Here is a 17,766-nt window from a genome sequence, read left to right as displayed (position 1 = left end):
TCCTAGGTATCTTCCTTCATTCCAGCTGCTGTAACAGATAGGAAAGAGGGGCTTATAAACAAGAGACATTGATTTCTCCCAGCTCTGGAGGTTGGATGTCCAAGATCTGGGCACCAGCAGATTCAGTGTCTGATGAGGACCTACTTCCTGGTTTGTAGACGTGTCTGCTCACTGTGTTCTCACCTGGAGGAAAGGGTAGGGATCTTTCTGGGGTCTCTCTTATAAAAGGACACTGATTCCATCTTGGGAGGTCCACTCTCATGATCTCGTCACCTCCCAGTGGCCCCAGCTCCTAAGGCCATCACCTTGAGTATTTCAACATGAATTTTAGGGGGACCTATATTCAGATCAAAGTACTAGGCTATATGACACTTCTCTCTGGTTTGCTGGAACAGACATGGCATCAGGTGGACGCAGCTCCCTGGGGTGACACGACTGGTCCAGTCCTGTTCTGCCAGCTGTCAGGAGGGGCTGTGAGCATTTCTCTGAGCCCCAGAGAAATCGCTGCCCATCTCCTTGCTCAGATCTGAGTTTGGATCTTGACCATGTTGGGTTTTCGTTGCTCTGGTCCTGAATAATTTTTTTTTTTAATTTTCTGGTTAATTATGGTTTCTCTTTACCTTTCTTTGGTTAAGTATGGTTTCTCTTACCTTTCTCTTTAGAGGTAAAGATTACATTAACTTATGTAATAATTTGTCAGACCATAATCCCACTTGTTCAATTTCAGCATATTATTTGGTGATACTCAGCAGCCCTTTTATCTTAGTATTTAAAAAAATTTTTTTTGTTGTTGGAGTCTAGTTACTCAGCCTTGGGTAATTTTTAACCACTCTTTTTTTACCCTCCTGTCTGTCTCAGGGGCTCCTCCTGCCTCAAGAGTCCTCAGTTACAGGCCTTGGGAGTTCAGGGAGTGGTACTTTCTCTTCTTTTTTCTTTCCCTGTATGTCTGCAGACCTTCCTTTAACCTTGTCTTTAGAAGTCACTCTCCTTTTGTATGATTTGGTTCTCCTTTTATTACAACATTGAGCTCCCCATTGACCTGCTTCCAGAACCCTAGAAAAGTGGGTTTGTTTTATTTTACTTAGGAAGTCCAGGATCTTGTTTGTTGTTCCCTCCTGCCCCCCTCTCTTGGGGCTTCCCTGGTGCCTCAGCTGGTAAAGAATTCGCCTGCAACGTGGGAGACGTGGGTTCGATCCCTGGGTTGGGAAGATCCCCTGGAGGAGGGCATGGCGACCCACTGCAGTATTCTTGCCTGGAGAATCCCCATAGACAGAGGAGCCTGGTGGGCTACAGTCCACGGGGTCACAAAGGGACGGACAGGACTGAGCGACTGAGCACGTTTGGCGCATCTTTCCCCCTCTTGAGCTGCCGCGCTTGGTGTCCTCTGGGCTGTGCTTCCAGAAACCTGAACTGCCTTCCTCTTTCCCGAGGTTTTGATGCAGCACCCTGAGCTGGAGCACCAGTGCATCCCAGGGAATCCCCCTCACCCTCCCGGGACACTTCATAAGGCTCCGTGAATTGGTCCCTCTTCTTTCTTTGTGGGACCTTGTGATAAGTACTTTCTCCCTCTGGCTCCCCGCCTTCTCACCTGTGGAGGTTGGAGGGACCATTCTCTGCAAAGGTGTTTATTGGGGGAGTGGCTTACTATATTCCCCTGAATGTGTCTACCAAAAAGAATCTCATTCTATTTTTGCTCTGATACCGAAATACCAAATTTGGGGAAAGAATTCTGCAGAGGTGTAAGAGCATAAATAAAAGGCTAGGAGGGAATATAGACAATTTATACAAGTAGAGTCTGTCCTGTCATTAAGTATCCTTTATGGGACTTGACATAGCTGACACGAGTGACGGTAGGCAGGGCATTGATAACCTGGCCCCTCTGGCAGCACTGCCTGCCCACCATAATTGTGATAGTCGGCAAAGACCGAATAAACTGCTAAAACACAGGCGGTTCAAGCTCAAGGTGAGTTCAGACACTATGAGCATCAAAATATATGGCTGCCTGCTAAAAAGCAGACATGCAAGAAATTAAAAATACAGCCCCAAAGGCTTAATGTTGCCTTTTAACTGTGCTTAAATTGATATTCATATCCTAGCTATCTGTCTGAAGTAGCCTGAGTTGATATAGCGAAGGTATAAACATATCTCCTGCAAGTGAGTGCTTCTGCAAATCCTATTTTGATAAGGTCTTAAATCTGTTGAGATCAGATCATAAAATTCCCCTGCAGTTTCAGCAACTGGTAAAAACAGCGCTCACCAATTTTGTTCTTCTAATTTTGCATTCAGACAGTGTAACCTCCCTTCGTAAATCCCTTCTCCCCACCGTGGGCAGAAACCTGGGCTCCATGTGATGTGTTAGCAACATGTCAAGTGCAAATATTAAACTTGGTTGGTAAATTTTAATCTACCTTTTTATAATTTCCTGGCTTATGTGGACTATTTTTAGCATATGAGAGCTTAGAGATTTAGTGAGTAATAGGCTGTAATAACCGAAAATGCAAGACAAGAGTCTTTTCTTATTTAGAAACTTACCAGATAATAAGTTCTTCATCATTGGATATGACTTCCCTGGTGATGTGTGGAATTTGGGACTGAGGATGGATGAAGGTGTGATGAACGTGCCGTATTCCATCAAATTACATACAGAATGCATGCAGGTAGTCCCTGAAGAAGAGCCCTGTTAAGTTGATTCTTTATTTCGGATCGCGGAGTCCCAAGTTGCTATTTAACTTAAGGAAATCTCTTTAGCAGGTGGCTTTTTATGGCGGGCAGAGTGTGAATGCTTACGGCCGCTGAGCCTGCCAAGTTATTATGAAACCCTGAGAAGATAAAATTGAGCAAAGAACCACCCGGTAGAACGTTTCAGCCCTTAAACTCTTATGTGATTTGCTGTTGATACAGAAATCTATCCTTTGAAGACGGACTCAGAGTGGAAACGTGCTCTGGAGAAATCTCTTATTGACGCTGCTAAGTTTCCTCTTCCAATGGAAGTGTTTAAGGTAAGATGTTGATTCCTAGCAATTTATCTACTCTTTTCGAGAATAAACCCTGTTTTAAGGAGTTGCCTGCCTCCCAGTACTTCCCGCTATTTAAAAAGGTACCTTCTTGACTGGTGTTCATTTTAACTGTTTAAAACGCTGTCTGTTCCATTTCGCTCGGTTTTATAATCTTCCCAAATACCCACGTTCCAAGATAATGCTTAAAACCTTTTTATTAAATAATTAATAAGGATATTATGAGATAATCCGAATCTGACTAAATTTTTTTTTTCAAGATTTACAGGTTTTTTTTTCCATCATATAAGATTATAGAAATCGCATTTTCACCCTCTCACTCCTTACCAAAGAAACCAAAAAAAATAGAGCAATCTAATTTTGTTATTTGTTTGATAAAAAAATGTTTCCCACGATGGCTCAGACAACTGCTGGTTCTGGGTAACCAGATCCCTGACTTTGGTGTTAACCATGTCCTTGCCTGTCTGTTCCTGTTACTACCTACCTATGTTTTCCTTAACATTACACGACTTACTCTTGACCGTGTACATGAGGAGCAAGACCAGCCCTGATTGTTGGAGGAGACGGCATTTTCTTGCTCTCTGGAGTGGAGATAGCCGGACATGGCCTGGGTGCTAAACGGGCCTCACCTTCCACTGAGTTTTCAGGGAAGTTAGGTAGGCACAGTCCTGAGCTAACCTTGGGGAGTTAGTTGGGTCATCAGCCAGACTGCGTCCTGAACTGCAGGTGCTGGACATCCCTTAGTAACGCAGACTGCAGTCCGTCGGTTTACAGTCTCTGCTTATCCACCTCCGGTTCTCAGAACACACCCAGCACCGCGTTTCTGTGCAATGACTTGAACCTTCCCATCTGCTCTGGGCAGCGGGGCCTCAAGGGGGCCCTGGGACCTTCTTCAGAGCGTGGTCAGGACGAGTCAGGTGTCGTTAACAATCTGGAGCTGGCTTACTCTGCCGTTTTGTCCTCAGGTTACGAAGATGATAAAATACAGCCCAGCCTCTCTTACTGGCTGCCTGCCCTGCCCTCATCCTGAGGGACTGAAAGAGTTGTGATTCTGTCTCCGTACGTCTCTGATAGCTTGGGTCTAGAATTCTAGGTCGGCTGTCCCTTTTGTCGAGAATCCGGAGTTACTCATTCTTCCTTTCCTCCTCTGGCACCGTATATTCTCTTTTTCTCCACTGTTCTGAAATTTCACGACGGTTGACCTTTATAGGTGTCTGTGTCCATCCAGAGTGCAGGGTACGTTGGGTGACCGCCGCTCATGCCTTTTAATTTTGGAGGTGTTTCTTCTCAAGTCCTGTCTTCCGTCTCTCTTATTTTCTTCACCTGTGACTATGTGGATGTGGGGCTCTCAGCCTGGCACTGTAACTTTTTTCCCTTCATTTCAGTTTTTCGTGTTCTGCTCCGTCTGCTCTGCTGTCAGACGTGTTCTCCACTCACGTGTGCTGTTGTGTTTCCACGAGCACTTGTTTGGCAATTTTTTCTGTGACTGCTCCTGTTTATGGCCTCCTGTTCTTTCAGCCTGGAATCATGAGTGTTTCTTGTTGGAATTATTGACTTTGTCAAGTTTTTTTTTCTCCCGAAATAGTTTGCTTTCTCCGCGTTGCTTTTGGTTTGTGCCATTCTCGCTCGAGGCTGTCCTTGGGTGTCTGAGAATCCTTCACCATGCTCTGGAGTAAGAGGGAGATGTGGATGCTGAGGGCGGGGCTGGGCCGTGTAGCAGGACCTCCTTTGTACGGGAGCCTCTTCTTTGTATGATGATTTTTTCTCTTAAGCGGATTTCTAAGGAGGAGAATTTCAGCTTCCCACCAGGGGTTCAGGTCCAGCTGCCTGCATTCTAGAAGCTGGGTGGCAGGAAGAGGGCTCGGGGTTTCCACCTTGAGTTTGTATGTACCTGCACCCGCAGACTAGGGGCCACCTGCTTCATCCTCTTCACAGGAGACTTGGGGACCCCTGGTCTGTAGAGTTGGGGAGGGAAGGATACCTGGGATCTGACTGCCTCTCAGACAGCCCCGCACGCTTCTTGCTTTATCACCTGCCATTCACCCGCAGTTTCAGACATACCTGCTGTTACTGGTTTCTGAGCCTTCTGAAGGTTCTGCCCTGTTCATAGGACTGGGTCTCAGCTCTCCTGCAGGAGGCTTGAGATTTGGCTCTGTTGAGTAAGTTTAGTTATTTCTTGTTCATGTGTGTTTTAGCTTCTCTTTTTTTTTTTTTCTTTTGGCTGCACCAAGCAGCATGTGGGATCTTCGTTCCCCGATCAGGGATTGAACCCACTTCCCCTGCAATGGAGTCTTAACCACATTCTGTCTTACTGGCCTGCCAGGGAGGTCCTTAGCTTCGTTTCTTTAGTTGCTGATTGAGTGGCTTTGTGTCTTTAAAAAACTTTACTGTAATTTTGGTTAGCATCTAGGAAGAGGTGAAATTAATGTGGGTTTTTAATCTGCCATCTTCATCCGGGACTCCCTTTTTTTTTAAGTCTTGTAGCTCGGACTGTAGGGTAAAGTTCTCACATCATTCATTCAGTGAAACGTAACTCCTTGGCTATAATCATACTCAGTAAATATTTCTCAAATATGGAATGAATTTTTGAATGGACAAATTCATTTTACTCATTGATTTGAAATATTTCGAGTTAATAATATATGAATAGTCACAGAGTCATTGGATATGCAGATTTATTATTTAGAATTATGAATACCAAGATTCAAAATATATAAACATTAATAATTCTTATATATTTGTAGGGGATTCCCAGGTGGTGCTAGTGGTAAATAACCTGCCTGTCAATGTAGGAGATGTGAAAGACATGGGTTCTAACCCTGGATCGGGAAAATCCCCTGGAGGAGGGTGTGGCAACCCACTCCAGTATTCTTGCCTGGGAAATCCCATGAATAGAGGAGCCTGGTGGGCTGCAATCCTTGGGGTTGTAAAGAGTCAGACATGACCAAAGCAACACAGCACACATGTATATTTTTAACTAATAATTAACTAACTTGTTAGCTGTTTATTGAGTAGCTACTCTGCATAGTGCTCTTGACCCTGTTCCAGGGTTTCATAATTGTTTATATTTTTCTCAAAAATAACAGTTACCTCCTTCTGTCCCTTTAATGTTTTCTATTAGAAACCATGTTATTTTCATGGAGTACCTGAGAATTGTCCTCATCCTCAGTATTTTGTTTATAATGAACAGTTGCTTTTTAAAAAATATTCTACTTTGGAGTATAGTTGATTAACCATGTTATGTTAGTCTCAGGTGTACAGCAAAATGATTCAGTTACACATACACATGTGTCTATTCTTTTTAAAATTCTTTTCCCACTTAAAGTATTACAGAATATTGAGCAGAGTTCCCTGTGCTGTACAGTCGCTGCTTTAAAAGAGTAGGTACTGAATATTTTCTGTTTTTCAGAAGGCCTAAGGGCGTATGGAGTGGGCACTTAATAAATAAAAATTGGCTGAATTGAAAAAATTCTGTGTTCTTAAAGCTTATGAAACACTTTTATAAATGTTACCTTTTATTTCAGTTTGGTGGAAAAGAAAGGGGAAATTTTCTGAACCAGACTTTGTATGCAGTGAATGTTTGTGCAGTTAATTTTGAAATCCTGAGAACGACCACCGTGTTAGTCGCCTGACCGTTGTAATAACGTGCCACAAGCTGTGGAGCTGAAAACAACGGACATGCACTTTGTCGCGGTCGTGGAGGCTGCAGTGAATACCCAGGGGTCGGCAGCGCGCGCCCCCCAGAAGGCTTTGAGGGAGAATGGTCCCTGGAGTCTGTCCTCGCTTCTGGGGGCTGCCCACGGTCCTTGCTGTTGCTTGGATGTGACTGCCGCAGAAGCCCAGTCTCTGCCTCCCTCTCCGTGTGGCCTTCTCCCTGCGTGTCTGTCCAGATTTCCCCTGTGGGGTCACCGATCATTCAGTGTGGGCCCGTGCTGACGCCTTGTGACCTCCGCTTCACTTGAGAGAAGCAGCAGGGACCCTTTTTCCGAACCAGGTCAGATTCACAGGTTCTTGGTGGATGTGCATTTTTTTGTAAAGAGATGCGGTTCTACCCAGGACAACCATATTTCATGTATGTACAGTAATTTCAGAAACCACAGAGTAGTATTTTCTACTGAGTAATTCCACATGCATGGAGGTAAATTATTCAGATATGTTACATGGGGGCATGGGATGAGATTCAAACTCTCTTAGCAGTTGAATTAAAACAAGAGACAATTTATTGCCCTTGATTTGAGAGAGGACATTAAATGATTTTCAGATGCCATATTTTACTGAGAATTCTGACTTCCCTATTTGAAAAGTGCAGATAAATTTCAAAATGTATCTTCAGAAGAAACGTAAGTAGTTAATGAAATGGGTGCCAAAAATGGGGAAGGGATTAAAAAAATATTTTTTGTTATTGGAAAATAAATAGTGAACTTTTGTTCTTGAAAACCAGTCTCGTCATTTAGAGACCCAATAGATTTGATAAAGACTAATCCCCAAAACAATACTAATTGATTTGAGAGAAAATATTAGGTATATATTTCTGTGCTACAAATCAGCAAGGCCTCTCACTGGCTTTTTTTTTTTTTTAACATTTTATGTTACCTTTGTAAGCCATCATATACTTAACTTAGGATACATCCCACTGTCAAATAAAGTGAAATGCCCCAGTTTCAATGAAAACTTTTTACTTTTGTCTTCACAAAGGACTACCAGGGTAGGTTTCTCTTAAGAGTTTTTTTGTCATGAAAAATGAAGGACAAGGCTAAATCAGTTTTTGGCCAGTGGTTTCTTACCTGCTTCAGTTCTAATTCAGGAAGTATGTATTAAAATATAAAGAGTGGATTTGAGGGAATTTAGTTAAATTTTAAAAATAGGACCAAGGGAGACTAGACCATAAGAATCTAATGATAATCAATGTAGTGTTTCATATACGAGACACTCATAAGCCTTTTATAATTACTGCTGCTTTTCATTTTCTGCATTTCTTATAAATAAATTGTAATCTGCCATGGTGACCCCTCTTGTTTGCAAATGTTAAATTACAGAGGTTTCACGGACAACTCCCATATACATCAAAAAGACCTGCAAATGAGAAACAGCAGTTCCTAATTTGCCAGGTGATTGAAATACAGGCCTTTTTTCCTTAGAGGAATACAGATGCTCAGCCCAGGAACAGTAGGAGCTCTTCAGAGCACCTCATTCGTGACCACACCTCGTAATTGCAAGGGAAGAACGTTCTTTGAAATGTCACTAAGGTCCATTCTTCATTTTTACCTCTTAAAGAAGCGAAATTGTTTGAATACTTTTTTCCATTCGTTAGCAGCAACAAAAAAAGCTTAAATCCTCAATGTGAAATGCGGAAGAAGCTATTTAGAGACATACGGGAGAGTCAAGGGAGCTCTAAGTGAAGAACTGAGGTGGGGGCCGGAAACCCCAGTATGCTTCCCAGGTCAGGGGCCTCGGATCTGCCCCCTACCCCCTCCTCGGTTTGGTAATTCACCAGGACTCAAGGTTGCTGTAATCACGGCTGTAGTTTATTACAGAGAGGGATCCAGCAGGCAAGGGGCTTCCCTGGTGGCTTGGTGATAAAGAATCTGCCTGCCAACCCTGGAGCCATGGGTTCCATCCCTGATCCACGAAGATCACAGATGCCAGGAGTAACTAAGCCCGTGCACCACGACTATTGAGCCTGTGCTCTAGAGCCCAGGAGCTGCAGCTGCTGAAGCCAGTGAACCCTACCTAGAGCCTGTGCTCTGCAGCAAGAGAAACCACTGCTGTGAGAAGCCGTGCACCTCAGCTAGAGATCAGCTCCGAGCCCCCACAGCTAGAGAAAGCCCACGCAACAAAAAAGACCCAGCACAGCCAAAAACAAGTAAAATTACAGAAGAAAAAAAAGTTTCCTTAAAAAGAATAAAAGATAGCTGGCAAAATCAGCAAAGGCAGTGAATGCTGGAAACCCCCCCACACACACGCTTATTTACCTGGAGTCCTCTTCCAGAGAAAGTGCACAGGATGGTCTTAATTCCTCCCGCAGCACGTTGGCCCACCACGTCCTGGGGATGCTCGGGAGAGACTCGGAGTGTCCGGGGCGGTCGTGGGGGGCAGACAGTTGTAGGTGCCCTTTGCCCAGCAGGCACCCATCTTCTGGTCGCCTGGAGGGAAACTAGGGGTGTTGGTATAAACTGTATGGTTGGTACAAACTGTGTGGACGCAGCGGGCCACTCTCACATTTAGGGAAGATTTCACGTCCTTGTTGGGTCCTGTTAACCTGCCTCCTGACCCTGGAGGCAGGCCTGTCTCAGGCCTGCTGCCTGTGCCGGTTCTTGTCTGCACGCCTCCATTCCGCTCGTCTAGGAGCCTCTTGGCTCTGCTGGCAGAATCCAGAATCCTGAGTCCACTCACCCTTCACTGTGTCCGCCACCTGCACCCTAGTCCAAGCTACTATCCTCCCTGGACTCTTACATCCATCTCAGAATTTGTTTCCGGGCTTGTTCACTCACGGCCCCTCTGCAGTCTGTTTTGAGAGCAGCCAGACGGATTGTTCTGAAACAGGATTCAGATCATGTCACTCCTCTGCTGTGTGGTTCCTGATCAGATTCCTGTGTGATGCTGGGGTCCCCACGTGCTCTCTGAGCGCCTCTGCTGCTCACAGGCCTCATCAGCTCTGCTCTGCCACCAGCCTCTGCCATCCATCCAGGGCACAGAGATGCCCGTTCACAGGCCTTTGCGATGATGCTCTACCTGGAGTGTGATTTTCCCTACTCACCCCCCTCACTGTCTTCAAGTCTCTGCTTAAAGTCAGAAAAAGCATCCTACGCCGTCTATCCAGCCTCGCAGCCTGCTTGGCATTTATCCCCTGACGCTGTCTGCATCAGGTTGCTTTCTCTGGGTCTGCTCCATTTCTTCTCCCTGGAATGTACGTTCCACGAGAGCAGATTGCTTCTATTTTCATGAGCTGGCGCCTTGAACACTTCAGCCATAGGAAGCACTCAGTACGTCTTCTTGAGTAGGTTAGTGAAGACATAAGTACAAGTCTCTACTTGGATAAAAGTTCCCATCCATCGTGGCTGCCTTGACCAGCTTCCCATCAATACATGTGGCTGTGGTGGAGGTTAAAGGGGTTCAGGGTCGTGAGAGTTGAGGCTTTGACTTTGTCAGGACTCACAGCAGGTGAAAGGTGTGCCTGGTGCAGTACTTGGATAAGACTCCCAGTCTCCTGGTGACCCCCTCACATCTTAGCTTCTGTCGTCTCTGACTTGGGTAGCGGTTGAATGGATCCAGAATTATGTATCTATAACTGACAATGCATTATAGATGTTAAGTGCCCTTGACATCTGTAAATAAGGGGCTTCTACTAAGGACAAAGTGGTAAGTTAAGCCTAGTTTGGTTTCATCTTAGGTGATGCCTGTCTCACTTTTCATTGCTCCTTGTTTTCCCGTAAGTTTATGTTTGATAAACAGAGAGAAGGGACCACTGAGAAAAGGCTAATTGAGAAAAAAAGATGCTCTGTGTGGCCATTGTGATTTTTTTCCCCACAGACACATAAAGACAGACATTCCGTGCACGTATTTCTTCACTGCTCAGAGTGTACAGGCTGTGCTCATAACACATGGAACAATCCACGTCTGTTATTTCTTTAGCTCTTTCCAACTTTGAATTATGTACCTGTTGGTGTGTTTGTCAACTTAACCCTTAGTTAAGACGAGAAACCCTCGTCTGTTTTCTCATCTGAGACCAAGGTCACAGGCCAGAGAGAGAAGGTCAAGAGTAGCCAAGAGAGCTTTCCTTTCTCATTCTGTCTGGTGTGGCCGAAGGGGTAAGAGACAGTGTGAACCGCTGTTACCACAGGTTGTCAGGTTACGGTTTCTATGGCGACCGACTTCTTCCCTTCTTGGGCAGCTAAATACAGCAACACCATAAGACTCGTAGCTGAACTTGGCCTTCAGGTGGGACCCTTGGATTCTTCCAGAATTTGCTTGAGGCCCCCTCTGTAGGGCCTGAACTTAATTTATTGAGCATGACAGTCCCTGTTCCACCCAGCAGCATGTCTGATACCAAATAATGAAGCAGTACTTTGGCCACCTGATGTGAAGAGCCAACTCGTTGGAAAAGACCCTGATGCTGGGAAAGATTGAGGGCAAAAGGAGAAGGGGGCGGCAGAGGATGAGATGGTTAGATAGCATCACTGACTCAATGGACATCAATTTGAGCAAACTCCGAGAGACAGTGAAGCAAAGAGGAGCAATTCATGGGTCACAAAGAGTCAGATGCGACTTAGCGACTGAACAAAATGTTTGTGTGACACATGGTGACTCTTTCTTTCTCGTCAACTAAAACCCAATGGTTCTTTGAAAGAGAGCCTGTCTTAGACAGCAGATCATGTTCTCACTGGCCTGGGGGCTGGAGCCCTGTGATACTGCTGGTGTTGCTGACTTGACCTCAGAGTTGCTGCCCAGTGGTGGGCCCTGGGCTGCCCTAACGTGGACTCTGGTCCCGCACACCCAGGCCTGGGAGCTGAGTCTCTGCAATTCCCCCACTTTCTTTGTCTTTCTTATCTCTTTAAAGACTCAGGCAGGACAGCCTCTCTGGGATGGTGAATCACATCAGTTTATGTAATGCCCGCCCTTTGCCACTTAGAGAAACCAGAGGAGGGGCTTGTGTGTGTTATTTTTCACATGCTCTGGGTTCTTGAACTGTAGCCTGTGCTTTACAGAACTCAGAAAGCACAGTGGGGACAACCTGTTTTTACATGTGTTGGAAAAAATCTTGTGAGACCTGCTAAAGAGGGCAGCTTGGTCCAACAGGAAAGGTAATGGTGAAAATCTCAAAGCCCAGTTGTGTCGAGAGTTCAGAACAAACATCATAAACACATATGTAACAAATCTAAAAAAAACGGTAATGATGAAGGTATCTGCAGGGAGGGAGTAGAGACACAGAGAGTGGACATGTAGACGCAGTTGGGGAAGGAGAGGGTGGGGCGAGTTGGGAGAGTGGCATTGACATAGGTAACACGGCCTTGTGCAAGACAGCTCACTAGTGGGAAGCTGCTGTCTAGCACAGGGAACTCAGCTCGTCGTTCTGTGATGACCCAGCGGGTGGAACGGGAGGTTCAAGAGGGAGGGGATCTATATACTTAGGGCTGACTCACTTCATTGTACAGCAGAAACCAACACAGTGTTTTAAAGAAACTATCAGTTCAGTTCAGTCACTCAGTCGTGTCTGACTCTTTGTGACCCCATGAACCGCAGCATGCCAGGCCTACCTGTCCATCACCAACTCCCAGAGCCTACTCAAACTCATGTCCATCCAGTCGGTGATGCCATCCAACCATCTCATCGTCGGTCGTCCCCTTCTCCTGCTTTCAATCTTTCCCAACATCAGGGTCTTTTCAACTGAGTCAGCTCGTCGCATCAGGTGGCCAAAGTATGGGAATTTCCGCTTCAGCATCAGTCCTTCCAATGAATATTGAGAACTGATTTCCTTTAGGATGGACTGGTTGGATCTCCTTGCAGTCCAAGGGACTCTCAAGAGTCTTCTCCAACACCACAGTTCGAAAGCATCAATTCTTTGGCACTCAGCTTCTTTATAGTCCAACTCTCACATCCATGTGACTACTGGAAAACCATAGCCTTGACTAGATGGACCTTTGCTGGCAAAGTAAAGAAACTATAATTTAAAAAAAAATAGTGAAGTCTGGATTGTGGGGCTCCTGTGCTGCTGCCTGCAGGCTGCTAGGTAGAGTCTTGATTTTAATTCTAAACACTTGAGAATTTAAAAATACAGTCCATCTTGGTTATCTTTGCTGTGATTTGTCTGCTCAGGGGACTAGGATCCCAGTTGCCACACTTCGTTGTTGGTTAGTTGCTAAGTCATCTCCAAGTCTCGTGGCCCCGTGGACTGTAGCCCGCCAGGCTCCTCTGTTCATGGAATTCTCCAGGCAAGAATACTGGAGTGGGTTGCCATTCCCTGCAGGGGATCTTCTTGACCCAGGGATCCAACCCATATCTCCTGCATGACAGGCGGATTCTTTGCTACTGAACTTCTATGGAAGCCCGTAATCACTCCCGGAATCACTGTTTACCTATGTGTTTGTTTTCCTGTTTTTTTTTTTTTTCCTTATAGTGGTGCTTTAAGTAAGGTTGAATTTCTAGCCACTTACAGTGCTTTTGTGGTGTTCTAAGTATTAATCAATGAAAGGCATTCTCCTTGCCCCTGTTGTTTTAAAACAACCAGTGTATCAGTTTGGGAACTTAACTTTGGAAATCGTCCTGCTACAATCACCTGTTACAAATTTTTGTGGTTGGGGTTGAAGTATGTAGTACTAGGTTTTCTCATGACTGCTTTTTAACTTGATTGAATGCAGGACTAGTTGATAAAAATTGGTATTTACAGCTGTAAGTAAAAAATGGAAATACTTATTAGTGTTCAGCTTATAGTTGGGTGAGTTTAATTAAGTGCAATGGAATTGAAATATAATAATGCTATTGATTTAATTAATGCTGGCATCTTAATGTCCATTTTTAGATGAAACTATTGTAAAGAGGGTAATTATCTAATGACCATATGAGAACTAGGTCTTTGGTAAGACAAAAGAGGAACCGTATGATAAATTGCATTGGATTTTTTTTTTAGCATAACAGAACATGCTGATGTGAATGAAGGAATTAAGGCCTAGGGCATTGTGTATTGATAATATATATGTGTAAGACTAATTAAAACCCTCCTTTGACTTTTCTGAAGCCTATTCTTAGAAATTATGCAAATTAAATGAAGCCTTTGAAAAGATGCTTATGCAATGTTTGAGGTCCCTGAAGACCAAAAAAAAAACTGACATGTTGCAACTGAAAAAATTATACTGGGAAATGTTCTTTTTTTTATTAATTAATTTAATTGGAGGCTAATTATTTACAGTATTGTAGTGATTTTTGCCATACACTGACTTGAATCAGCCATGGGTGTACATGTGCTCCCCATCCTGAACCCCCCTCCTCCCTCCCTCCCCATCCCCTCCCTCTGGGTTGTCCCAGTGCACCGGCTTTGAGTGTCCTGTTTCATGCATCGATTTGGACTGGTGATGTATTTCACATATGGTAATATACATGTTTCAATGCTGTTTTCTGAAATCATCACACCCTCACCTTCTCCCACAGAGTCCAAAAGTCTGTTGTTTACATCTGTGTCTCTTTTGCTGTCTTGCATACAGGGTTATCTTACCGTCTTTCTAAATCCCATATATATGCGTTAATATACTGTATTGGTGTTTTTCTTTCTGACTTACCTCACTCTGTATAATAGGCTCCAGTTTCATCCACCTCATTAGAACTGATTCAAATGAGTTCTTTTTAATAGCTGAGTAATATTCCATGGTGTATGTGTACCACAACTTCCTTATCCATTTGTCTGCCAGTGGACATCTAGGTTGCTTCAGTGTCCTAACTGTTGTAAACAGTGCTGCAATGAACACGGGGGTACACGTGACTCTTTTAATTCTGGTTTCCTGGTGTGTATGCCCAGCTGTGGGATTTCTGGGTCGTATGGCAGTGTTTTTGTGTATGATGTGCTAAAAGATTTTGATACTTATGTGCAAGGGGACTGAATTGCATATTGTTTTTTGTGCATTTTTTATATCCTCATGAGCAAAACTAGAACCAGAAGATTAAAGATTGAGGCCCAAATGGCCACTGCTGAAGGAAATCCTGGAGTATTTAATCGTGAGACTGGGGCTGTAAAAGTTTGGTTTCTGGACAGGGAGTGAGGCACTGCTTTTCTTACATGAAAATCTTCACCGAGTATATTTTAATTGTGTCATGTTATTTAGTTTAAACTCCCTCTCCCCCATGCCACAGTCTTCCTATTTTTGTATCATGTGGAGTGTATTTATCTAATGAAGCAGGGCTGGCAAGAAGCTTTGGCTGTTTGAAGAACCTGTGATCCACATGTAAGCGCTGCCAGCTCCTAAAGTGAATGGAGAACAATCAGTGGGTTAAGATCAAGGAGGCATTTGGGAGATGAGGTGACCCTAAAATGTTCTTTCTTTTCCCTGTCTTCTGCCTCTCAGTTAGTACTCTTCACCTCCTTCTGTAGGCTGATACTCTGGCACTTGTCACTGTCATAGAGAACCTCAGAATTCACCCTGAAGCTTTGCTGCTCCGCCAGTGACCAATATTCAGGCAGCTCTGTGAAGTGTGTGCTCAGTCATGTCTGACTTTTTGTAGCCCATGAGGCTCCTCTGTCCAAGGGATTCCCCAGGCAAGAATACTGGGGTAGGTTGCCAATTCCTCCTCCAGGGGATCTTCCCGACCCAGGAATTGAAGCTGCATCTCTTATGTCTCCTGCATCAGCAGGTGGATTCTTTATCACTGCGCCACCTGGGAAGCCCGCTCTGGGCAGCAGTGTTTCTTAAATGGTGATATTTGATTCTTTCAGGTCATGCTTTTTTCCCCAGGCATAAGGGTCCCTTTAAAGATAAAGATGCCCTTTAAAGGCATCTCGGGGACCAGCATGTACCTAGGGATGCTCTGAGGTGGTCTGATGTCCTCTGCCTCACAGGTGAAATAAAGGAAGACATCGGGCAGAAGGCCAAATCTATTGCATTTTGTGCACACTTTTTTTCCAGCCTTCTTTATTACATCTCGTTCACATCTCATTCATTTTCTAACTAAATTCCAAGATTCTCAGTATTGGGAACCACATGTTTTTTACTTCATTCTGTACCCAGGTTAGCACTTAATACAGGGTATTGAAAATACCACCAGCAGGTTGGGACTCCTGTGGACTTGGCAGCTGGGCACATTTCCTGGATGAACTCCATTTATCAGATGAACCCGTCTGGGTTAGCACTGATATCATTATGACAGATAGGTGTCGATGACTGATAACTTGTAGAGCATTGTAAGCATTTGCTGTATGCATTTCTTCAATCTCCATGCCTTAAAGAACATGAAAGCAATTAGTAAAAAATACTGGTTCATTGTTGATGAAAACTGATTGTATACAACCATTGGGAGGTAATTCTAGTGTCAGAATTTTATCTTGACAGTTTTTTCTTAAGCCGTCGACAAGTGCTGTGAATTGACAGCAGTAATTGGAGGTTTGCAGTAAGTGGTCAGTATTAATAGCTATCACTTTTTAACTTGGCAATATCTGTCTTTGAAATAGCATCTTAGGAGCATATAGGTTGTAAATAAGGGTTTTATTTATTGTTATTATTTTTTTGCTTGCTTAACTATTAGCAGTTGAAAAATGAAAAGAGCCATTTTGGTCTTTGCTTCTCAATCTGTTCCATGGCTAATCACAGACGACTACGTAATCTGATGGCTAGGTCATGTTCTTAGCGTCAGAGCGTCAGACTATGTAGATTTGAATCCTGGCTTCCCAGGTGGCGCTAGAGGTAAAGAACCTGTCTGCCAGTGCAGGTGACATAGAAGATGCAGGTTTGATCCCTAAGTCTGGAAGAGCCTCTGCAGAAGGAAATGGCATCCCACTCCAGTATTCATGCATGGAGAATCCCATGGACAGAGGAGCCTGGCGGACTATAGACCATGGCGTTGCAGAGTTAGCAGGCACACATGCATTCTCTTGTCAGCTATGTGTCCTTGTTTAGGTAACTTAACCTCTATATGTCTTAGTTTCCTGTCTGTAAGATGGATCCTACCCTGTAGTCTGCTGTGAGGGGAAAATAATAATACGAGGAAAGTGCTCACAAGTGTTTACAATATGTTCATTGCTGTTACTGTTTCTCCCTGCTTGAATATTTTAATCCAAACCAAGCTAGTGTCAGTGCAGAGTCTCTGACTCTTCGGTTCAGTTGTTGCTCAGTCGTGTCCAACTCTTTGCGACCCCATGGACTGCAGCATGCCAGGCTTCCCTGTCCATCACCAACTCCTAGAGCTTGCTCAAACTCTTGTGCAGCCAGTCAATGATGCCATCCCGCCATCTCATCCTCTTTCGTCCCCTTCTCCTCCTGCCCTCAATCTTTCCCAGCATCAGGGTCTTTTCCAATGTGTCAGTTCTTCTCATCAGGTGGCCAAAGTATTGGAGTTTCGGCTTCAGCATCAGTCCTGCCAGTGAATATTCAGGACTGATTTCCTGAGAGAGTGAAAGCTCTGTGGGTTTAGGAAAAATAAAGCTGATGAAGTTTGCATGGGTTATGGAAGTTGATGTGTATAGTAATCTCTTTTACGTTGTCATTCGACTGAAAATAAGATTCCCTGAAGAGCGATTGTTAAGGTAGGCTGGTAAGACAGCCCTTCAGTAAAATGAATGGTGTTTTACTTCTAATCAATATAAAACTACTTCAGGGCAAAAATAAAATGTATAGGCATTAATGAAAATGGGAATGACATTGCCAGCCTGTCTTAAAAGAAAGGGGATTTTCCGTAAGCAGTTTAACTGGACTCTGGTTCGTTTGAATAAACAGTATTGCGTGAATGTGACAGGCACATCTGTAAATGTCCTGAGGATTTACTACTTGCTCCTCATTTCAGGAACAGCGTCATTCTTGATCCAGTAATTGAGAGGTGTGAAGGATTCTTCGGAGCTTTGCAAAAGCCAGGATGTATCTTTCAACCCTCAGTGAATTTCCCATTATCTCTCAGCAGAGCATCGGTTTTCTGAATCATTTCCAGGGTCAGCAACACTTCCCCTCAGTCTCTCCTTAGAATCAAAAATGATTAGCTGGTGTCTGTAAATGAACGAGTGTTCTCTGACTATTAATAGCCCAAGTAAATGGGCTCGAACTAAATTTGTTTTCCAGTGAGA

The 17,766-nt window shown here is 44.2% G+C and overlaps 1 protein-coding gene across 5 annotated transcripts in view; it reads left to right on the top strand.

Moving 5' to 3' along the window:
- The window catches only part of SFMBT2 (Scm like with four mbt domains 2), a 181,267-nt gene that overhangs the window by 86,471 nt on the left and 77,030 nt on the right, over positions 1–17,766 (top strand). For all 5 annotated transcript variants that reach the window (XM_055543500.1, XM_055543498.1, XM_055543497.1 and 2 more), the window contains one exon: positions 2,902–2,999. In XM_055543500.1, the coding sequence (XP_055399475.1) occupies positions 2,902–2,999 (98 nt within the window). The remainder of the gene's footprint in view (positions 1–2,901; positions 3,000–17,766) is intronic.

This window comes from Bubalus kerabau, chromosome 13 (assembly GCF_029407905.1).
Source record: "Bubalus kerabau isolate K-KA32 ecotype Philippines breed swamp buffalo chromosome 13, PCC_UOA_SB_1v2, whole genome shotgun sequence".
NCBI classification, from domain to species: domain Eukaryota; kingdom Metazoa; phylum Chordata; class Mammalia; order Artiodactyla; family Bovidae; genus Bubalus; species Bubalus kerabau.
The sequence above is the reverse complement of the archived record's forward strand: the minus strand, read 5'-3'. Positions and strand labels throughout refer to the sequence as shown.